A 25,774-nucleotide genomic window follows, 5' to 3' on the forward strand; every position below is an offset into this window, starting at 1 on the left:
TAGTAATGAAGGGCATCTGACGTAATACTTGACGACGGGAAATTATCGAAAAAAATTCCCGCTGTAGTTTTTATTCTTGTAGGTTTCTATTGGTCAAATTGGTTTTTTAGAGAGCTTAAAGTTTGATCTATGATTTTTAAGAAAAAATTAATTCATTGCGGTCTTTAACCCGGAAGCAGTCGCGCTCAATTCTGTCACGTAATTTTAAAGCTAATTGGTGCTCACCAAAGCCATAAATTCCACAAAAAAAAAAAATAAAAAAACTTCCCACGTTTTACTACAATCTTCCTCGAGGCACTTACGAGTGGAAAGTTATGTTGCAAAATTTGTCATCAAGTTATCACGGAAAATGATTAAATGTGAGATTTTTGTAACGGCGCGACTGCTCCCAGGTTAATAAATTTTTTAGGTAGTTTTGGCATACTTTGAATTATAACACTTTGCATTTGTTTTGCTGACAATATTTATATGAAATGAAACGTCATGCTAAATAATAATTCCACAAATAAATTGAAAATTCCGTACAGCCGTTAAGAGGGAACTTGGAAATATGTCTTGCATCAATGTGAAAGGAATTATCTTCAGTTACTTCTAGAAGACTTTCGCAAACCTTAGGGGCTTTATTGAATCAATTCTGCTGGACCATCTTGTCACCCTTATAGGGTTTAAACTTAACCCGAGAACATTTTTTCTCACAACATCCAACCTTTTTGTAGATGACGACCCAGAGTTACGCGATTTTCAAATCTTGTCGATTCATCATTTGAGCGCCATGCGCCACACAATCGTTTGCTTATCGATGAGATAAAATTACCGCCCACGCACTATTGCTGAACTAATGTACCTACATGTTTGGAATTTTTCCACGAAATCAGGGCATAGTTAGGTATTTCTTATCTACAGTTTTGTCTACGGAATGGGTGTTTGTTATTTTTATAGCGGGGATTTTTATTCTAGGTATATCTACAGAAAGATGTCATCCAAACAAACTAAAACTGAATTATTTGATTTCCCAACTTTTATTTTAAAATTAATTATTGCTTTTTGATTTTTTTCGTAAATATTTTTGCAATTTTTGACTCTCGGTTTTGGCTCCCCTAAAGGATGGCGCCCGTGTGCATTACACACTTTGCACATATGGTAGCGGGGGCCCTGGTGATCCTCGCTGCCGGTCGGGACCGGCTAGTGGCTGAAAATTTTGAAGGACCGACGGCGCGGCGTAGGTGCGCTGTGTATATTATCAGTAGGCCTGTTACCAGATTTTGATTTGGTTACAGTACCTATTACAGTATGCGTGCAATTAACCATAGATGAGTGTCGCTACGTAATCGATCAACTACTTGAAAAGTAATTCTCCTTGTATAATTTTGAAGAAAAAAAATGAGATTATTGAAAATGGAAGACCTATTTTAAACAATTTAAAAAAGGAATCCAAAAAAGTACAGTCAAAATCGTTTACAACGACACCGGCTACAACGTACAATCGGATATAACAAACACAATAGTAGGTCCCGTGAAATGACATATAAAAAAAGCATTTACATTGCTTATAACGAACAAATCGGTTAAAGCGAACATATCTCTTGGAACACTAGCAGTTGAAATATTGGTTACAGCATACATATCTGTACCTCGGAGAGATACAACATCCATTTTTTTTCAATTATGACCTTTTTACACACTATATAATAAACAATTATAACAAATGCATGATTTAAATGCCAATAGATTAGACAATGTCCTAATATACTATTGTTTCCATATTCCAATAAATAACTTTAGCAATAACACTTTCTGTTGAAAAAAATTTAAAATTGCTTTCCTGTAAAGTTACGAAAATGGGCATTGTATTGTACTTCTCCGAGGTACCGATATTACCACGAAATGAAAACAAAATTTTTATTAATTTATGGTTATGATGGTACATCCGGGCAGGGTTCACATGTAAGTCCTTTAGACACTAGACTTCCTAGTCCATTATCACAAGATTTTGTTTACATTATTACACCATTTGGCCCAAAAGGCCCAATGGTGTAATTGACAGTATTTGGTCTTTTTAAAAATAAATATTGTATGTATGCCCATAGTTTTATAATACAACGATTTTGAGAACTCGTTATATTATGAGTATTGTTTATTGACTACCTGTACTAATTCCAATATCTTCATATTTATTATATGTATGTATGTATGTACATATTTAGATTTACGTAAGTACAATAAACACATATATTAATAACATATTAACATATGTGTAATATGTTATAACATATCATAAGTACCTATAGATTAAGTTACACATTTTTGCATCATAAAGTTACAACGAACTGACTGTTGCTACCAGTGTAATATCGTTTATAGCAACCTGTTCGTTATAACAGATAGAACTGCTTACAGAGAACACTGGCTACAACGTACAAAAACCGGCAGTCCCTTGAAGTTCGTTATAAACGGTTTTGACTGTAGTTCGATATTTTAAATTTAGTTGGTACAGTGAAAATCCTTGGTTATGTGGTTTTTCCAGAAAAATAGACTGCATTGTTGGCCATGTCTTCTTGTTTCTACAGAAAAAATGGGTGGACCAGTAGCCGAGTTCACGATTTAAATAGTTTTAGAGTTTTAAAAAGGAGACATGAAATTTCTCCGCTACCTACATGTAAGATGTATAGCCAATTTGATTCAGTTTGGGAAAACAAGAATCGAAAGTTTTCTTAAGCAAGCTTTTAAAGCAAATATTGCTAAACATAATAAGTTTGTTAAAAAAAATAGATAGGTATATCCTTTGCACACTTATAATAGATACCGTATGTTTTTGGGCCAAACAAGAACTAGTGCTTCGTGTTCATTTTGAGGGAGACGACTCTGACAATCGAGGCAATTGCACGGAATTGTTAACATTAATTGCCAAAAAAGATCAAAAATTTTGCCAACATCTAGAAACATCAACTGTTTATTCGAGAGTTTCAAGTGATATAGAAAATGATATTATTAAAGTCATATATACATTTAGCCATATCTTCATTTTTGTAAATAAGATTTTTTGCATCTGGTTTTGGTAACACTTTAGAAAAAGTAACGCGTCGCCACTGACTGGGTGCAATCTTTTCGTGATTTAGTTACTTTCTATAGTGTATAATGGCATAGTGAATGTCTTGTAGACCTAATTAAAACATGTACTTTTACAAAAATATCAAATATTTGTTAAATAAGGATATTAAATCATCTTTGGACGACACTTAATTAGAAAGTTAATACAAAATAAGAAGTGTGTGAGATTACCAATATAGCATATAAAAATGTACAATAAAAACTGCACAATATTAATTATGAGTCATAATTGAAGTTAATTAAGCTACAGTAGACGATAAATAAGAATTATTACTTGGATTTGTTAGGAAAGCTAGTCATGTAATTGAACGATTTTCTACTTAGTAATTTACGAATTAATTGGGACAAATAAAAAAATATTTTTTTTATAAAACCTTAGCCTTTAATCATTGCATACCATGGGCATACTCTACTCACGCAAAGAACGTCAACATGACGTGGCTCTAAATGAAACGGTTCGTATAATATCGGGTTGCCTGAAACCGACACCTATCAAAGAGGTATACCCCATAGCTGGCATTGCTCCACCACCTATCAGGAGGAAGGTCACATCACAGGTAGAACGAAAAAAGCAGGAGACGGACCGAAGACACCTCTTATATGACCACCAAACTCAGCCAAGTAGACTAAGATCTTCGAAAAAGCTTTCTGAAAACTTTAAGATCCGTCCACGAAGCTCCAGAGACGCGCCGAATACGCCTATGGCAAACGTCAGCTACCGCAACACATTTTCCTCCCTCAGAGGAAATGGCTGCTGGACACAATTTACCGTATCCGACTTGGAAAGCGCTAAACAGACTAAGAACCGGCGTTTCACGTTGTGCTAGTAACCTGAAAAAATTGGGTTACCAGGAGGACGATACCTGCGACTGTGGCGCGGTCCAGACCAGCCGGCATCTACTATCATGCACAGAGATGAGAGACCTGCACAGAAAAAGACTTAATTTTAGCAAATGTCAAGGCCATCTATGTGGCCAACCATTGGAAATATAGAATTTAAAGTTGTTGGTGTTCCGGACACAGAAAGTAAGTAAGTATTGCATACCATAAGTAGACTAAAAAATCTATATATTAGTACGAAATGTGTCCTCCTTTAGCAGAAATGACCTCTACAACACGTCTTGGCATGAGCTCCACATGTTCTTGATTTCATCATCGTGGATCCATACTTATATAGCACTTGTTATCATAGCTCTTTTGTAGTGCAATGCATCTTAGCTAAATGTTTCGTGAGAATATGCAATGAACTCTCAATATGATTTAGGTCTTGTGAATTACCAGACCAATCATTTTACTTTATTTTCCAGCATTTTTCTTGACCACTATAGAATTGTAACAGTGAGTGATTGTACTTGTACAAAACCATATTCTTCAACAAGTTTTGAAGCTTACCTATGTGTGCCAGCAATGGTAAAAATACTGTGTGGGGAGAATCTATTATAATGTCTTCATGCAACCTTAGATAATCAAGCCTTTTTTTCCTTAAAATATCATCTGCATCGATATAATTACATAAATGGCTCCATAGGTCCAATAATAAATCCACTGTTACTTCATCGGGGGATGGGAGGTGGTGCGATAATCCTCCAGTAACAAATACTCTTTCCTTTTGAAACCCTTTTGTGTAACTATTTTTCTAATTTTCTTTTAAACATTTACAGACAAATTGATTTAGCGGACATTTATTTATTCTTATAATTCGACAACTTTTTTTTTTCAAATTTTTTAATTGATGTTTATTGGGTAAGTAATAACCCACATAACAATTTCATGTTCTTAGTAGATTCATAGAACATACTTTTCAGAAAAAGTATATACTGAGAATGTGCGTAATTACCATTGCGAATGTGCAGAGCAGATACTGAGTATATACTACATTACAGTACTTAAACGTTCTATGTATATACTTAGAATGTACTACCGCACTTCTTTTCAGTATATACCAAGAATGTTCTTTTTAGAACATTCCAAGGACGTGCTATAAACCTTCTATGTGTATACTTAGAACATACTACCGCACATCTTTTTAGTTTATACCAAGAAGGTACTTTTTAGAATATTCCAAGGAAGTGCTATAAACCTTCTATTTATATACTAAGAACGTACTACCGCACATCTTTGTATGGGAAGAATATTATATTTTTAAGAATATTCTAAGAAAGTGCTATCTAGTGCTATATTGCTTAGAAGTATGTTTTCAGCATCACCTAATCTCGTCTTAGGTTCTACTGGTTCTACCAAATATCTATTTACATATTTTAATTGCAAATGAGAATGTAGTTAGTACCTACATTCTACAATATTACTTAAAAAGTAAGTACATATTTATAAATTTTAGTTATTTATATAAATCATTATATAATATTTAGCTAAACTAAACTATGCATAATAAGTAACTAAAATTTATATAATACTTATATGTACTTACCTATTTAAGTAATATTGAGTTATCAAAATAGATTATATGTATTTTGAAGCACCGCAAACAAAATAAACAGATTATGTATGTTCTTTAGTCCTAGTCCTACTACTACATCATTCGCCTTCATCCTTAACACTGCATCTGCATAGATCCATAGATGATACAAATAATGAAATAATGCCTGTTTTCTTTTTCATATTTTACGGTTTTTTCCTATCCCTGATCCATTCATGTAATAAGAATAGAAATGGTCAGAATATGATGGGGGGGAGGGGGGGGGGTTATGAATGTATTGTGGAATAACAAAATCGGTGTTGCCAAACGGAGAGAAATTTCCCTTTTTGCGGGAATTTTCAACATAAAAGGTGATAAAGGGAAAAAGTTAACTCAAAAGGGAATTATTGTTCCAGTCCAAATTGTAAAATATTAAGAAAAAATCAAAATATTTGAAAATAATTCAACATATCTTCTCAGATTTTGTAAACAGGAGGGAAGTTTTTTTTATAAAAGTCGGAATTTTTAAGGTAAGTTGACGGAAAAAGCTTACTCGACGGTTGGCAACGCCAAAGCCTCTGGTTGCTTTGGTTGTGCAGTTTGGCACGTTTTGGTTCTGCGAATGGCCTATTGAATTGAATGTACCTAAATTCAAATTCCAAGGATGTAAAAATACTAATGATTCATGATAAACTCGAAATGGTAAAGTCATTTCAATTATGAAAACGAATTTTTAATAGTATCTATGTAAACGTTAATACAATTAATGTTTAAACTTTTTTACCCTACAACAATTTTGAAATGAAATTCGTCCAATACTACCTACATACATAAATTTTATTAATTATGTATTCTAAAAAATAACGAAGTTGATAATCTATAAGGCTAATATTATACTTCCTATACATACAAATTATTTTTAAGATATTTTAAAAGTATCTACTTATAAGTATGTGTTAAGAATGTACTTATAAGTATGTGTTAAGAATATTCGATAAAGGTATATTCTAAGAATAAACCTTTACGAATATTCCGAGATCCTACGTACACGAATATACTTAGTATATTCGGTACGAGAATATACTCTGAAGTATATGCAAAGAACATGAAATTTAGAATGTTTTTTAAGGTAGATGCTATGCTTGTACTACACATATACTAAAAAGAATATACTCCGACGAATGTTGGTAGTATATGCTTAGAACATGATGCGAACATCATTGTTATGTGGGAAGTAACATGTCGAGGTTGAACATGCCGGAACCATTTATGCTCTCTCCTTTTGGCATCAAATGGTGCTACCTCTAAGATATTCATTAGACATGATCGTAAAAATACTTTTATTTTGAAGTTTTGATTTCCTTTTCCGAAGACTTTCTCAAAATTCAAATTAAAATGTCCAAACTGATTTTGAAAAATTCCGTCTATTAGTACAAAATATTTATAGTTATTTATTTAGAATTTTTATTTATTATATAACAAAACCAGAAATTGCTGTTAAACATTATATTTCGAGATAAATAATCCAACGTTTACGGTTATATTATACACCACCATATGTTGCACCGTAATATGGCAAATAGACATTCGTTGCAGTATTACCTGAACTTATGTAATATTTTGACAAAGAACACTATCTTTATATACCTACCTATATACTAATCGAGAAATTAAACCAATTTAAAACTAGACAGTAGCTTTCGTAATTCGCCGGTTACTCAATGCTGCTTTTTGTTACTATTATTTCCCCTTACTGATTAATATCCGTAATTAAAAAGATATTTTGTAATCAGGTTATTCTTTTATGTTTTAGTAAATAGAAAATCTATAAATAGTGCTTTATTACAACGAATTTTGTTATTAAAACAGGAAGAGAGAGTATGCCAAAATATATTTCAACTTATTCCTCCTTGATTTTTATGTTTTATTGAAAAATTGGCTATATTATATTCATACCAGTGTTAGCAACCATCTTCCTCCTCTATATTTTCTCCTTCGTAAGGATGTAGTGGCGTTATGTAATTTGTTTGACTATTTCTGTCCAATTATCCCTCTTCCGTGCGTGTTAACCAGTCATGTTAACACGCAGGAGAAATAACCAGTCATATCCTTTATTTGGTCTGACCATCGTACTGGTTGGGTACGGGTAGCGGGCAAAAGGTCCAGAGGACCATTCAGGGCTGCTACTAACTACTATTATATGTAAGTATACGTATACTATTAGATACCTATACATTAAAGCCACTAAATACCTACATGGGTGAAAACCCTTTAAATGTTGTTAAATTGGTATTAAGTTACATGATTGATAATTTTATAGGATGTTATAATTTTAAGTAGATTCACTTCATGGGAACGTAAACTCCAAACGAAAGTTACTGGTCAAGAGACATAGGCTCTAAAGGGACCTTAGGTATAAAACAGGAGAATTGTAAGAACCGCAATAGAGTATGTGTAGTTAAACAATGGAATATGATCGTAATTATATCAGCAAAAACATCTGAGTGGCGACAGAGACTCAAAATGACTCATTAAAACGAAGAACAACAGATGCATGAAACAAAAAGTGGATAAGCAAATAAAATACAAAATTAAGCAAGCGAAGCTGAGTATCATGGTTGAAAAATTAAAAGACTCATTTATGAAGTTCAATAGAACCATCGAGAGCAGCAGTAGATAGAGTATATATAGTAGAATAAGATATAATGATGAAATTTAACCTCCGACTGGTAGATGGTACTTAAAGAAGAAGATTGTTTTTATAATGCGGGTTTTCTTCTCTTTTAGCGGTTCTATTACATCGTACAGTCCCACCTTGTTATGTTATTTATTTTTGCAACTAGCTCAAGCAGTGGCGGTTCTAGCTTGGGGCAGGGGGCAGCTTTCCCCCCAGTTTCTAGAGGACTTTTGTACTATAATCTTCGTTAAAAAGGCACGTTATCTTGTTTATTCACCGGTTATGTTCCCTTGCCCCCCCAGTTTTTTTGGTCTAGAACCGTCATTGAGCTCAAGGACGAAATAAACATTTTTTCTGATTGATTAGACTTTAAACAGAATTAGAACTGTAAGTACAATATCGATAATATTAATATCTTTATATTAGAGTTTATGAATTATTTATAAATATTTCAACGTTGTGCAAATATTGTCAACTTGAGGTGAATTAGACTACCAAATAACTGGTTATAAATAAAATTAGAAAAATGAAATTGTGTCTATATCCTTTTGGATATTTATAACCACAAGAAGTGATGTAATTTTTTAGTAATTTTAATAAAGACTTAAATACCGGAGACAAGAGATTAGTATAATTTATTTTATAAGTCAAAGCATTGAAATCAGCATGACGTCAGTTGACGTTCAGCATTGGAATCACGTGATAAGCTCCAAAGTGGATTTCAGGATATTATATTTGAGTGAAGACAGGTAAAATTATCGAAGAGTTGGCTAAAAATAAATGTAAAATTATTTTACTCTCTTGCGATAAAGTAATAGCTTAATTAAGGCAAAAATCAGAAGAGAAGGATCCCTTTTGGCATATTTTTTCGATTTTTTTTCCTTCAATTAATCTAAAAGGTTATTATGGTATAATAATATTCAGAATTTATTGTTTACAAACCAAATTCCTTTCGCATCCCAAAAAACTGATGCTAACAACTTCTTGGCCGATTTTTGGACACGAACTCGTTTTGGAGCTGAAGAACCAATCTCAACCACTCTTTGTTTTTTTTTATTACACTTTCAACATTTTTTTAAACCTTTCAAAAATAACAATCTAACCACTGCACCAGGGCCGCGCCGTCCATAAGGGCGGAGAGGGGCGGTGCCCCCCGGCGCCGAACGAAAAAGGGGCCGGTAGGTGCAAAAAGAAATTTGGTAATACCGAAATTACCAGAAATATTTTATTCTTTTGTAAAATTGAAAATTTACCAATCGTATGTAGATATAAAAATAGCAGATATTATTACTTTGATCCCCAATGTGTACAAACCGTTATTTCTCTCATAAAACTGAACTATTACTCCATTCACTCACGGTAAAATATTGCAAAACCTCTGAATTTTAAATAACAGCTTGGATTAACATTAATTTTGCATACACATAGCTAACATGTCAAAGAAGAAAATGATATTGTGTCGACGTGTGCTTTTGCCCTAGAGGAGTACCACCCCTTCACGGGGGTAAAAAGTACACGTTCAAAATATGTCCGGAAGTGGATAAACTGACGAATTGTAAGTAACTATAAAGTTAAGTTGTTTTATAAAGTTTTTATATTACTTATAAAGTCAATATCTACTTTTTGAGTTATTTGAGAGTGAATAGATATGGTAATTTTTCAACAAAAAAAAACACGTTTTTAGATGGTTTTTTGCAAGTAACTCAAAAATTAAGTATTTTATCGAAAATATATTCTTGGGAAAAATTTTGAAAAAAAGGCATTTACTTCAAAATTTCAAATTATTTTTTTTTTAATTTAAAACCATTTTTTTTTTTCGAAAATAAGCACTTTGAAATGGTGAAACTCCTGATCATACAGGGTGTACAGAAACTCTACCGACAAACGAAGACAGGAGGTTCCTCATACAATTTTAAGACAATTTTAACCCAATTAATCTAGTCCAAAAATGCTTACTAAGGGAGCTAGAGCTCTTTGAAGATGGCGTCTTGTAATTAGTTTTTCTTAAATACCTCCAGAACGCTTCTGTTTAGAAAAACAAAAATTGGTACGCATATTTATCTTCCAGAGATAAATCGATTTCATCCATTGTGAATTTCTAGTATCGGTCATAGGCGTCCGTTTTGGGTAGGGCAACGTTTATTTTATCGCATAACTTTTTTGTTTTTAACTTTTAAGCATTTTTGATACTGGATTATTATGTTATGAGATATTCTAGTACTAAAAGGTACTCTTGATTTAAGTAGTCGGTAGGACACACCGTTTTCTAAAAAAATCGATTTTAAAATTTTTCGTTTTTTGAATTTGGAAAAAAAAAATGGAAAAAAGTTAAAAAAAACGGTGTATTTTACCAACTTATAGAAACAGTAACTTTTAGTACTAGAATACCTCACAATTTAATAATCTAAAGTCAAAAATTCTTAAAAATTAAATACAAAAAAGGTATGCGATAAAATAACCCTTGACCTACCCAAAACGGACGCATTTGACCGGTATTAGAAATTCGCAATTAATGAAATCGATTCGTCTCTGGAATATAAATAAACGTACCAGTTTTCGTTTTTCTAAATGGTTTTTTTTTGAAACTTTTTTTGGAAATTCAAAAAACGAAAAATTTTCAAATCGATTTTTCTAGAAAACGGTGTGTTCTACCGACTTAAAGCAAGAGTACCTTTTAGTACTAGCATACCTCATAATTTAATAATCCAGTATTAAAAATGCTTAAAAGTTAAAAACATAAAAGTTATGCGATAAAATAACCGTTACCCTACCCAAAACGGACGCCTATGAGCGGTACTAGAAATTCACAATAAATGTAATCCATTTATCTCTAGAAGATAAATATACGTACCAATTTTCATTTTTCTAAATAAAAGCGATCTGGAGTTATTTAAGAAAAACTACTGGGATTTTAAGAAAAACTATTGGGATTTTCCCATTGATTTTATTTTAAGAAAAACTAATTACAAGACTCTAGAAAGGAAGCATTTTCAGACTAGAAGAATTGGGTTAAAATGTCTTAAATTTATCTGAGTAATCTCCTGTCTTCGTTTGTTGGTAGAGTTTCTGGACACCCTGTATAAATATACATAAGTGAAGTACAGTAAAACCTCGATATAACGGACCTCTATTTAACGGACTTCGGATATAACGAACAAAAAAATCCGCTCAAATGTGAAAAAAATTAAAGCGTCTCTGTATTTTACAAAGAATTTCAATAAAATTTTTATTATAGCATAATGCGGACATATTTCTAATCATAGTATAAAAAAGACCAAACTTCAAAAGTGCAAGCAAAACTTAAAAAGTTTTTTGATTCATTTTAAACGTATCTTTTTATAACGGACTTTCGGCTTTAACGGATAACCCGTCCTCCCAATTTGTCCGTTATATCGAGGTTTTACTGTAAATTGTAAAGCTGTAACGATTTTTTTACCAAAAAGAAGAGACGAACTTTATTTTCAGCGTTACTGGCTTACTTTTGCTACTAGAAACTTTTTAAAAAACAAAAATAAAGCTTTTTAAGACTTTAAAAAAGTTATAAGTTTTGCCCGAAAAGTGCTTAATTTTTTGGTTAGTTCACGTTGAAATGTTCGATTTGGAATTTGACGAATAACAACCCACTTTTCTCGAGCTAGAACTCTTCCTCTACTAGATCTACCGACTTCATGTGTGCGCAAGTTTTTTTTTTAATTTCTTTATAAGCTATATGTTTGCTAAGAACATTTTGTTCAATAAAATACACATTTTTTGTTATTTGCGAAAAAGCGTGGTTTTTATGTTGAAAATTGAACAAATTCACTCACAAGTAACTCGAAAAATATTGACTTAGTGAAAAAACTGTATATGGAACAAAAGTTGCTTAGAATTAGTCAGTTTATCCACTTCCGGACTTAATTTTAACATAATATATTTTTTCATCTCCGACGACGCAATATTAATTTTTTTCTTTGTTATAAATTTAGCTATGCGTATGCCAAATCTAATGTCAATCCAAGCGGTTCTTTAAAATACGGAGCAAAAACCGTGAGCAAATGGACTATAATAATAATTATATATTTATTTGTTCTCTGATAATGTAATCGTTGTTTTTTGTAAATATTTATAGTATTCATCATAACTTATCAGTATATTACTTTCCTGCTGCTGAAAATATAATAGCAGAAGATAAGGGTTACCCAGAGGGCCATGCTAAGAATCACAATGAGACAAAATACCAAATAACAGCTAGACTAGAAGATTATGGAATAGCGACCGCGGGCGGACAATCGGATAAACGAAGCAGAGATCGACCACCAACGCACTGGTGTGACGATGTAAAGAGAACTGCCGGGAACTGGATAGCTGGTAGCTCAAGATAGGGAGAGATGGAGAAACTTAGAGGAGGCCTATGTTCAGCAGTGGAAGCTAACGGTTAGATTATGATGATGATGATACTTTCCAAACACATAAAAAATAGTTTGTAGGTATACCGTATAACGATTCACTAAGCTACAAAAACCTACGTACAAAGGAAGGAGGAAAGGGGCGCCTAAAATTACTTGCCCCGGGGCGCTTGAAAGCCTTGGCGCCGCCCTGCACTGCACGATACTTGATTTTTCCACTGTAAAAGAATACTGTGGCACGTCGATCCTAAATGGCTTCTATACAACGAATGAATTGACAGATTGAAGTGAGACTTCACATCATAGACATATTAACGATAGACCAGGCTAGGGATAATGCCACTCAATGCATCGGGGTGTAACGCCAATATCAAGAACGGTGGTCTAGCTATCTTTGTCTGTCGTACTATTGTGAGCGTATCTACCAAGGGGTGGGAGTAATGGAACGACACAGACACAGAGGCAGCGGCCATCATATGCTAAAGAGAGAAAGCTAAGCGCCCGTAGAGAGAGATAGATAGACCACCGACCCGAACTGCTCCGCGTTACGCTATTTTTCGGACCTGGCCTAATTTATTGTGTTATTATATGATTCACATACGTTCATATAAAAAGTGTACCAACATAACAAACATTTAGGCTAGAAGCAACTCCCTCTCTTTTCGAACCGCCAAAATTTATTGAATAGCCTAAATGTATATTTCTAACTACAGTCTGTATAATATTCTAATAAAAGTGCTGTTTCGGCCTGAAGTCCCGGATTAAGAATCTTGAGGTCCCTATGCAACCCAAGCTATGAGGCTCCTTAAGAGACCTAGGCTTTCTCAATTTTTAATAATTTTCATTTTTGAAAATGTCCGTTCGCATGTTGCGAAATAACCCAAAACGACTGTGAAGCAGGAATAATTTTTTCCCTGCAAGTCTTAAATCTGGACTATAAAATATTTGAACTTCTCTAGTTCATCTTCAAGTTCAGATTCAATATCATCAGGATAGTTTTCATGTAGTTTTGAAACACAATCCTTTATTTGAGTAACACTCAATTCTGTAAAAACACACAAAAGAACATTGGTTATAGAAAAGTTTCAACTTTTAACTTTTGTCCACCCTGAAGAAAAACTTGGAATTAGTTTATCATCGAAATATAGTTTTCTTGCTCGCTTTCGTTTACTCGCAGGTCTTCTGATCGTAGTAAGCAAAATTATCTCTTTGGATTTTCAAGAACTCCAAAAATGAATTTAGAAGCTAAACTGCAGTTTGAATTTCAATCTCTTTTCTCTGTATTAATTTACTGACAGCGTAGATGTGTTAATTGTTGCCCAAAACTCATTCATTATTAATGTTTCTTATTTCTTATTTTCAAACACTTAGCCTCATGAACTGTTTTAGCTTTCTGATTAGTGTCTTCAGCAAGAGTATGAAGAGCAGATTTGAAAGCGTTGTAATCTTTAAGACAAAGGTCTTGTTGTATGTGCCCTTGCAGTCCATCTTGTGTTGCTGTTTCTTTTAAGGATTAGATCGTGGCGAATGAGATCGCTTAGTGGAGTTTCATATCAGCATTTGATCATAACTTCCCACGGTGAGTAGGGGCTGAAAAAAAGTAGTACACGGACTGAACAAACTCAAAATACGATATTTTATTTGAGGGAGAATACGTCAGCCAATCTCTTTTAATTTTTGTTCCACTGATTTGTTTTCGAAAAACCATAGATTGTGTAAAAATCTTGTAATGCCTTCAAAGTTTATTTTTGATGCTGAAACACTTTTATTCTGTTACAATCTGAAGACCTTTCCCACTCCAAAATTTCCTTATTTCTTCAGTTATTGTATTCTGTAATCCTATGTCGTTTTCCAAATTTAGGACCCAATTTATCTTTAACTTCAATTTCTAACTTGGTTTCGGTTTCTGGTTCTTTAACTTCTTCAACTGGAATAGAACTGTAGTTATCTGTTTTTTCATCTTCTTCAGTTACGGAAGCTATGTTTCTCTCAGTTATTACTATTTCATGTGCATTTTCATTGGTTACAGTTTCACTCGCTATGGATTTCCGTGTTCAACTGAGTTTAAATAAGTTTTGCATCCGTTTTAGATCTTGCTTAAGGATCTTTTCTTTCTTCTGCTTTTTCTTGTATTTTTATACTACACTTTCGTTCTTTTTTCTTATTTCCATTTGTAGTTCCTTATTCTACCAAAGGGCATTTATTAGCGATTTATGCTCACAACATAGACTTTCTATGTGAACAAAAGTATGCATTGTAATGTAGTTTTATACGTCCATCACTTTTATTGTATTGCGCGATATTTGAATTTTCAAACATAATATGATTTATAGTTTTTATTTAATTCTAATTATTATTTTTTCGTCTTGTGCCCTGCGAGGCCCCTAGCAACTGCCTACTGTGCCTAATGGTTAATCCGGCACTGATTCGGCCTGCTATTAGTTTACAACTGGTTCCGGTTTTGGCTTGGGTTCATGTTTTGACCAAGCTCGGCCGGTAATGCAGATGCAATACTTATCGACATTGGCGTCATGTCCATCTGACCATGTCTGACTGTCTCATCCAAGTGGCTCATATACTACTGAGTGGAATTTATGTTGGTCTTAGCTTAGCTCCCTCTGTTTTTTGCTTGAGCAACATCAAGAATAAACTTGGATTGAGCTTTTTCTATCTTCGTTCTTCGATTTTTAAAAGCACATTACTAATTTGTAAACTATTGTATTTTAGATTTCCCTGGAATGTGCTTCGCCTCCACCAAATGCGCAACAGTTGAACCAGGTAAATCATGGGACCTTACACCATTCTGCGGTCGCTCAACCTGCGTCGTTTCTGAAGACAAACCACCACGTCTCTTGGAATTGGTAGAAGACTGTGGACCACTTCCTTTGGCTAACCCCAAATGCAAACTTGACGAAGGTATGTACTATTCAATCAATGATATATTTAGATCAAGAAAAGTACATTTTTATAATTGAAGATAAAGAGGAATTTAGAGAATTCACGGATTTCTGTCAGACATTGGTTTTTGGATTTCATGTATCCAGGTAGTTTTCGGTCTGCCCCTTTTCCTGCTTTCCGGAGGTTTCCATTCCATTATCAGCATTTGGAGTCGATGTTATTCCATTCTTTGTACATGGCCACACCAACAAAGTTGTTTTTGCTGGATTTCGTCGATTATGCTTATTTTCCTATTCATAATATCTCGTAATCGTTTATTCGTTATGTGTGAGACTCTAGAGATCTTCGCCAGAAGTCCATTTGAAGTGCGAGCTACTTCTGTTCTGTTCGCTTATTAAGTTGTCAGGTTTCACATCCATACAGTACCGCGCTTATATGGTTTTTGACCAAAGTAGTGAGTTCAAAGATCCTATTATTTCTTTCCTTTCATAATTCTTTCCTCTATTTAAAATTCTGTCCCTTAACTTTGTTGGATTCTCATTCCAAGGTATACCTACGTAATCAGAGCTTGGTTTGTTAACCTTATCGTCCTCTAGTTGTGACTCATTTTGCTCTCCTTATATAGACATATATTTGGTTTGCTCTATATTGACGTATAGGCCCCATTTTTTGTATTCTCGAAATAGCCGGTTTGTCATAAATATGTATAAGATCATCTTTATCCTGGACAATTACCACCTGATCATCAGCGAAATGTGTATATAGAGTTGAGTCGTCGCTTAGCTGGATCCCCATGCCAGAACATGATTTCGGCCATTTATTTAAGACCTTATTTTTATGGATTTTAAACAGTGTTGACGATAAGCTGCATCCCTGTCGTAGTACCTTTTTCACCATGAAGCTATCGGATAATTAATCTGTTGTTGATTTTTATGTTTGATGGGGTGTTGTTATAGAACTTTTGCACTGCTTTTATTAAAGTTATATTAATAGGGGATTTTTCGAGGACTTGCCATAATTTACACAATGGTACAGTAGTTATGCCTTAGTCAGATCGAATAGTAAATGTATTTCTCTGTCTCTGGCTACTTTTTTTTTTCGTTCAGTTGGTTGAGCGTGAAGATGTAGTCGATGCAGGCTCTTCCTGTTCGGAATCCTGCTTTTTGTTCGATCTCTAAAGGTGTTTATTCATCTTCTATTAGAGTTTTCAAAGTTTTCCATATAATCAGCTAAAGATGCTAGTTAAAGTAATACAGCGGTAGCTCTTGTAGTCTTCCTTACTACCCTATTTTTATGAATTGGGGTTATCAATCCTTTTTCCAATTTTCTGGTATGTTTTCACCATTTGTGTAGTTATTGAAAGTTAAGATTATATATTTGGTCAAATTAACAGTTCCATTTTTTATAAGATAAATATGATAAATACGTATTTATCACGAATGAAAGTTTTACTTTTAATATCTATTAACAATATCAAAAATAAAACTTTATTACAGCTAATCTTCTGGTTACACCATTCGTGACTTCTAAAATTTGCAAGCCAATCAATTGCCTGACTATTTACTCCCATTCATAAGAAAGGCGTAACCACAAAATGTAGTAACTACCGAACCATTTCACTAATTTCACACCCAAGTAAAATTCTGTTGAGAATCATCAAGTGTCGCATGCAAACATACCTGGATAGACAAATACCACAAGAACAGGCAGGCTTCGTGAAGGGTAAAGGCACAAGGGAGCAAATTCTTAATATGCGACAACTCATTGAGAAAGCACGAAAATTCAAAATTCCGATGATCATCTGCTTTCTGGATTATTAGAAGGCATTTGACTGTGTAGACTGGACAGTTTTGTGGAAAGTTCTACATGAGATGGGGGTTCCTGATCATCTGTCAGCTCTGGTGAAAAGCCTATATGAAAACAGTGAAACCAGAATAAGAATTGAAAACCATAAGTCCGATCCTTTTAAAATAGGTAGAGGAGTCCGACAAGGATATATTCTATCTCCAAGTCTTTTTAATTTCTATGGGGAATATATAATGAGAAAAGCACTCGACAAATGGAATGGCGGTATTTCTATAGATAGATATTTATTTATTTATCATAATAGATAATACACAAAACAGAAACATTGCACTCCACACCTGTACAAATTACATAAGAATTGTCAAGGCAAGGAGCGCTGTATAATTATCATAAAGTATTACAAAAAATTTTTACAAAAATTAAAAACATGAGACTAAACAAATAAAGAAATAAGCATTGTCAAATTCAATTAATCAGAAACATTCAATATATAAATAAAAAAAGAAAAAATAAAATAAAAATAAAAACACTGGAAGTACAACAAACATTGCCAATTGGTTTCTAGGTCTTAGTTTTAATATAATGGACTAATAATCTCTTAAAGATAGTTGCATTAGGGCTATTTTTAATGTGATAAGGTATATTATTGAACTGTACAATTCCTTTATGAAACAAGCTTTTCATTGAACTGGACTTGTTGGTTGTTCTAACATAAAAATTTATTGAATTTGCAGCTCTAGTGCTATGCTCATGAACATTTGCTATCGGGACCAACTGACTGTTCAAATACTCAGGCAATAAATGGTTTACCATCTTAAATAAGAATGTCATAGATTGGACATACATAAAATGTTCAACTTTTAACCAATTTAAAGTTTTCAGCATATCTTGAATTCGAGTATATCGATTGCATGTCAATATTACTCGCATAGCCTTATTTTGGAGAATTTGAAGCCTGTCATAATTAGAACATCCTGTGTAAATCAATGAACAACAATATAAAAAGTGAGGTAATATTAACGAATTATAAATTGTTAATTTAGTTTGAAGTGTCAAAAATGGTGATACTCTTCGAAAAAAACCTATTTTTTTCCCTATCTTTCTGCAAATGTAATCAACATGTTTACTAAAAGTTAGTTCCCTATCCAATATGAATCCCAAATACTTTATTTCCTGAACCATTTCAATTTTTTCATTATTTAATTTAATGTGAACATCCAAACTTAAGAATTTCCCGAAAAGAGTATTATTACCAATAAACATGTATTTGGATTTTAACTCATTGACTTTCAATTTGTTTAACTTAAATCTTTCAGTTAATAAATGCAATTCACGATTCATCGTGTCCACTACATCAACAAAATCTTCCCCATAAAAATATATTAATGTGTCATCAGCAAAAAGATGAATTTTACATTTGCTTAATACGTTTCCCAAATCATTAATGTATAATATGAAAAGTAGAGGTCCAAGTACACTGCCTTGCGGCACACCAATATCATTTAACTGTGGATGTGACATTTCACTATTTAATTTAGTCCTTTGGTACCTATTTGACAGATAATTTTCCAGCCAATTAAAAACTGTCCCGTTAAAACCATATTTCTTTAATTTCAAAAGAAGTATATGACGATCTATTGTTTCAAATGCTCTTTTGAGATCTATAAAAACTGCGCATATGCCGACCCCTGTCGTATCTAAAATACTTTTCATATCTGAGACAACTAACTGTAATGCGGTCTCACATGAATGAGAATTTCTAAATCCAGACTGGTAATTATACAGGATATTATTTGAAGTAATAAATTTAATCAGCTGATTGTACACCACAATTTCTAAAACTTTTTCACAAAATGGGAGCATATTTATTGGACGTAATTGATCAAGTTTATTAGTATTAGGAACTTTTGGAACAGGAACTATAGTTGATATTTTAAATTGCTTGGGCACCAGACCCTTCTCTAAACTCATATTAATTAAATTTAATAAAGGATAACCTAACACATGAAATAGATTTTTGATAATATCAAGACCTACTTCATCCGTACTATTTTTTTTATATTGTAATTTGATTATATCATATAGTTGGTTTAGTGATATGCTCTCAAAAGTTTCAAAATTTACATCAGATGAAACAACTGTCTGCAAATTTAAATTAATATCACTATTTTGGTCAAAACTTACAATAATATCTTTAATACTATCAACATAATATTGATTTAATATGTTTGCCAAATTTACACTATATGTTACACCTTCATGTTCAAGACTTTGAAATTGTGATATAGTTTTATTAGTTCCTACTAACTGTTTCAGATGTTTCCACATTTGTTTAGAATTACCCCTATTCCTATCAATATTTGACTCATAAAATCTAATTTTAACTTGTTTTAAAATTCTAACACAGTTATTTCTTTCAATTTTATAGTTATTCCAATCTACGCAATCGTTTGTAAACAAAAATCTTTTATAAGCAATATTTTTATTCTTAACTGCCAATTTACAAGTGTTGTCAAACCATTTATTACCAAAGTTCTTAACTTCCACAGTTTTAACTGGTGACACTCTATCCAAAACATCTACGACATTACTGACGAAAGTATCAGTAACTTCATCGATGCTTACCGAAGAGTATGCCCAATCTTTTTCAATCAACATGTTTACCATATTATCATATATTATTTTAGAACGAATTTGTTTTGTTTCAATGACGTCACTTTTAGTTACTTTATTATTGAGCACATGGACAATACAGTGATCAGATATTATGTAATTTTTTTCTACATGAGCAGTTAACGTATAGTCATTACTTATGACAAGATCAATCATAGATTTTGAATCTTTAAAAATTCTTGTATATTCATTTACAAGTTGCTGCATTCCATTATTTTCTATATATTCTTTCAATTTACTTTTACCCTGACAATTTTTATCATAATGTATGTTGAAATCTCCAGCAATGACTATACTACAACTACTGTGTGATTCATAATAATCATCCATCCACTTGAAAAATACATCAATGAATTCACTTATACTACCACTTGGCGATCTATAAATACCCACTATTCCATAATATGATCCATTAATTACAACATCCAAAGACAAAACCCACAAACTCTTGTCAATAATAAATGTTTTGATATTATTGACTTTTATGTATTCTTTCGTATAAATTAGAACTCCTCCTGTATGACGACTACTAGAATCACAACGTGCCATTACATATTCAGGGATCTGTAGCTCAGAATCTGAAAAATCGCTAGTGATACAAGTTTCCGTTAAACATAAAATGTGTGGGTCATATACCTGAACATAAAGTTTGATTTCATCGCAATGTTTATAGTAACTTTCAGCATTAATACAAGAAAGAAGAAGATTATCTATACACTTTTTATTTGTGCGTGTAATATTTGAAGGCGTCTTTGATGGCTAGATATTATACCCTATTCTTTCTTTGGCTTTTAATAACTGTCTTTGATAACTACTACAATTTCTATCAAATACATTATGGTTATAATTAACATGTTTAAGTTTAAGAATTTCATTTGCATATTTACAGTTAACACAAGTAAAATTATCGTTAGTAATTCTGCACTCATCTTTTTTGTGTTGACCTCCACATAATGGACAAACATCCTGTGAAGTACATTTATCTGCAAAATGTCCAAACTTCCAGCACCGGAAACAACGAATAATATTTACGTGTTCAAAAAATCTGTAGCTATTCCATCCTATATGTATTTTTTCCTTTTCACTAACTAGATAATTAAATATATCTGCTGAAATTTCCACTATTACATTAAGTGCATTACGGTTATTAGTTTTCGATTTATATTTACGTAATATCTTAATGTAAGTTTCTATACCGTCAATCAAATTTTGTTTTTTAAAACTATCAACAAAGCTGTCAATATCTTCAATGTCTTTTTCGTGGACATTTATGATCTTGATCTTAGGTTTAGATATACTTGCAATTTTTATCTCATAATCTGCTCCAAGAACTTTTTCAGCATTAATTTTCAAATTATCCAAAGACTCCTTATTATTACAATGAATTGCAATCGACCCTTTAGCACAAGATTTAACATTTTCAACCGACACATTTATATCGACTGGACTAAATTTTTGTGCTAATACAGTTTTTGTTGTTAGACAATTTTGATTTTGATTTTTTGGTTTTATAATAAGTGGTTCTGTTTTTTTCGTTTTTACAACATCGCTCCATTGACGCTGACTGTTTGTTAGTGTACCATTATTTTCAATAAGATCAATTAACTTACAAGTTTTTTCTATCGCAGGAAGGAAGATCTCAAATCTCAGATATGCAGATGATAAAACATTAATAACTGCATCCGAAGAAGAAATGTCCAGTCTGCTACAGCTAGTGAAAGCCGAAAGCAATAGATGTGGTCTCAAGAGCAATAAACAAAAAACAAAAATTATTATTGTAGATTATTCAAATTCACTTCAGACAACAGGAGCCTTAGACCAGTTTGAAGTGGTTAACGAGTTCAATTATCTAGGATCCTACATCAGTAATACAGGATCTTGTGAAACAGAAATACGTAGGAGAATAGGCATGGCCAAAAACGCTACGAGTCGATATCGAAAATCTGGAATGATCGCTCCTTGTCGAAGAACACCAAAATAAGATTAGTACGTGCCTTAATTTTTCCCATATTTAATTACGAATCCGAAACATGGACAATGAAATCGGACGACAGAAAAAGGATTGACGCCTTTGAAATGTGGTGCTGGAGAAGAATGCTTCGAATCTCATGGACGGAACACAGAACAAATCACTCAATCCTCGAAGAGCTTAATATTCAGACTCGACTTTCCTCTATTTGCCTCTCCACCGTCTTAAAATTTTTCGGCCATATTGCAAGAAGAAGTGATGCTAATCTTGAGACTTATAATTTCGGGAAACGTTGAAGAGCGCAGAAGTAGAGGTCGCTCACCTACTCGATGGACGGATCAAGTACAGAAAGCCAGTGGAAAAACATTCTCTGAATCCATGAGGGAAGCTCAGGACAGAAGCCGATGGAAAGAGATAGTTGCTCGTATTATAGGGAATCACGACACTCAGCAATGAGGAAACGACTGAGGAGGAGGAATTGTCGGAGCTAAGAAGGCCGAGGGAGATCTATCAGGTTGCATCTCACTTCCCGCCTATCCAGCACGGTAAAATTCCAACAAAAATTAGTTCCCAATACTCAGATTAGGAGTAGAACTAAAAATAATAAATAATCATTTCGTTGTGAAGCGAAACAAGAGGTGTCTTATTTTAGTTAGTTCAGAGAGCGCCAAAAGCACACTAACTAGTTTCACCCCTTCTTAGGGTCTCATCAGAGAGTGCAGTTGCCGGAATTTGTTGGAATTTTACCGTGCTTGACAGGTGGGAAGTGAAATGCAACTTGATAGATTTCCCTCGGTCTTCTCAGCTCCAGCAATTCTTTGGCTTGCAAATTTTAGAAGCCACGAATGGTGTAACCAGAAGACTAGTTCTAATAAAATTTTATTTTTGATATTGTTCATATTAAAAGTAAAACTTTCATTCGTCTTTAGCAGATGCCGCCACGGCATCCATTCCATCGTGTTATTTCGTTGTAAACCGATACCGGCGGCCCGAATTTAGTGGTTCATAGATAAAATAAAACGGCTCTTGTTTCGTTTTACAACGAAATGATTATTTCTAATACATATTTATCATTTTGTAATATTCATTTTTTATTTCAGAAAAAACCAACAAAACCGCAGCCTTCCCTTACTGCTGTCCACAATTTACTTGTGAAGAAGGAGCCAAATTAGAATACCCAGAAATTCCAACCGTTGCACCAGTCCCAGAAGACGCTGCAGCAACTACAACCAAAGCTTAATTTCTAGAATCAACTAAATTTTCCTTCTTATTTTTTCTCCCTTCTATACTCAAAAACTGATTAAAAAAGCTCACAGAAAATCTTTTTAGCAGCAGGTAGTAAAAATTTGGTGTCGAAAGTATCTATACAGTTTATGTTCTATTGCGCAGGCGCCAAAAAGCTGTTAGAAACAATATGAAGTAACCTACATATTAAAAAAAATTGTTAAATATTTAAATTATTGCAAAATATGCATTTTCAAAGTTTATTCATTGTTTCACTAATTTATAAACACGCTTTGTAATACTTGCCTCCATTTTATTTTTCATTGTTTACGTTACTTTTGTATTTTTGTAAACGAAATAAAGTAAATTAAACAGAAATCACAGATTTTTCTTAGTACCTTAATAAAGTATAAGTAATAATGATCTATTGGTCCATTAGTGGTACAACGAGGTGTCAGACAGGGTTGTGTGCTATCACCGATATTGTTTAACGTCTATTCGGAGGTAATATTGCAAACTCTTTATCGCATTCTACAGAAGGTATCAGGATACACGGAAAAAGAGTAACTAACATCCGCCATGCAGATGACACTCTGTTTTAATGACTGCTCAATGAAGCTCAATACTAAAAAAACCAAAGTTATGAAAATATCAAAGATCAAAAGTTTACCCCTTCCAATATATGTGAACCAACAGCTTGAATACGTAGACAAATACAAATATCTTGACTACTGATTTAAAAATCAACTTGATTATAAACAAGAAATAAGAGCGAGAACAGAGGTAGCCTGATAAGGCTTTATCAAAATGAAACGCTTATTTTTATAAAAAGCTACAGTAGCATTGACATCGTTTTCTCCATTGTTGTGTATAGTCGATACTATTGTATGGAACGGAGGCCTGGATACTCAACTTAACTCTGATGAACAAGTTAGAAGCCTTTGAACTCTGGCTCTATAGAAGGATCCTGAAAATACATTGGAGAAACCTACACCACCAACGAAAATGTCCTGAGGAGAACAGGTACAGACAGGGAACTGCTTAAGATTATCATAGAAAAGTTAGTTATATCGGGCATATTATGAGAAACGGAAAGTACAGCCTCACGCAACTGATCATCCAGGCGAAGATTTAAGGAAAGCAGGGTCCCGATAGACGCCAGATATCATGGCTTAAAAATATGAGAGACTGGACCGGCCTTGATTATACTTCTTTGTTTAGAGGTGCTTTGGACAGATACAGATTTGCCAATGTGATTGCTAACCTTTACTAAAGGAAACAGCACCACAAGGAGAAGGTCCATTGGTCTACCCAGTATTGGCCAATAAAAGAATCAAACATCTGGTCACAAAACTGCTGCATTCCCGAAGAGGGTCTTATACATTGTTCTTAATTTATCAGAAGGTGCAGCATCCAAATAATTCAAGTAGTAGCTCCCTGCAGCCTAGCCAATTAACAAATGAAGAAATAGGCTAATTTTATCAAGACATTTTCAAGGTAATGACAGAAAGATCTCATTTCATAATAAACAGGGGAAATTTTAACGCCAAAGTAGGGAAGCATAACACTGGCATAACAAATAGAGGAATATATGGTCTAGAAATAACAAACAAAAGAGGAGAACGGATACTAACCGCCACTACCCGTAAAAAATAGGTGCAAAACCTATTTTTATGGACACAGTTTTTAGTAAATAAATAGAAGGTTGACCTCGATAAGCCCAGACGGGAAAACCAAAAACTAAATTGATTACATATTAGCCAACGAGTGGGGATGGGAAAAACCGACCGATTATAACCTAAACCTGTTTTTTACTTCGAAATAACCGGTTTTACCGGTTGTTTTTTGTCCCGGTTATAACCGGTTTATTCTTTTTAAAGTAATACCTAACCGGTGAAAAACCGGATAAGTTATTATACCTCCGAAAAAAATAACGAATTCGGAGAAAAATTATTGTTTGTTTTAAATTAATCGATATTCTTGATTTGTTTAATGTTTATATTCGGTAATGACTGTCACAAAATCGGCATCCGCTTTTAAAAATAGCTGCTGACATCCGAGTACCGAGACCGAATATCTTAGCTTTCTATCTAATCAGCTCTAAACGTCCATCCGTGGATATAGGCCTCCATTTCCTTCTTCCATGCCCCTCTACCTTGGACATTTTGCATCCATTTGAACCCAGCCTGTTTCATCAGGTCATCTGACCATCGCATTTGTGGCCTTCCCCTTTTTCGTTTGTGGTTCCTTCGTCTCCTGGTACATCTTCCTGGTTTGTGGTTCCTGGATCTTAGTACATCTTTCATCGTTCTGCGTTAGGGTATGTCTTGCGAACTTCCATTTAAGCTTGACTACTTGGGTTGAGGTATCTCTCACTTTTATTTTACGGTTTTTGTTTTTGTTAGCTAAACCTTATATAAACTAGAGGCTTCGCCAGCTAGAGGTTTAAGTCTCGAGACTATTCGCTATAGTATAATACTATTCGCTTTTTAGTATTCGAGAACCCGATCACTAGAAAAAAATGGGAAATTTTTCGCCCTAAAAATAATCAAATCGGAAACCGATTTGACAACACTAATGACTGATTTCTATTGTCGATCCCAATTGGCTAGTTTGAA

General features: G+C 33.4%; 1 protein-coding gene across 1 annotated transcript in view; it reads left to right on the forward strand.

The window, feature by feature from the left end:
* The window catches only part of LOC126879474 (uncharacterized), a 54,243-nt gene extending 30,709 nt beyond the window's left edge, over nucleotides 1–23,534 (forward strand). The window contains exons 2-3 of the mRNA XM_050642503.1: nucleotides 15,314–15,502; nucleotides 23,033–23,534. Coding sequence (XP_050498460.1) covers nucleotides 15,314–15,502; nucleotides 23,033–23,172 — 329 coding nt within the window. The 3' untranslated portion in view covers nucleotides 23,173–23,534. The remainder of the gene's footprint in view (nucleotides 1–15,313; nucleotides 15,503–23,032) is intronic.
* The last annotated feature ends 2,240 nt before the right edge of the window (nucleotides 23,535–25,774 follow it).

The sequence above is a fragment of the Diabrotica virgifera genome, chromosome 2 (assembly GCF_917563875.1).
Source record: "Diabrotica virgifera virgifera chromosome 2, PGI_DIABVI_V3a".
Lineage (NCBI taxonomy): Eukaryota > Metazoa > Arthropoda > Insecta > Coleoptera > Chrysomelidae > Diabrotica > Diabrotica virgifera.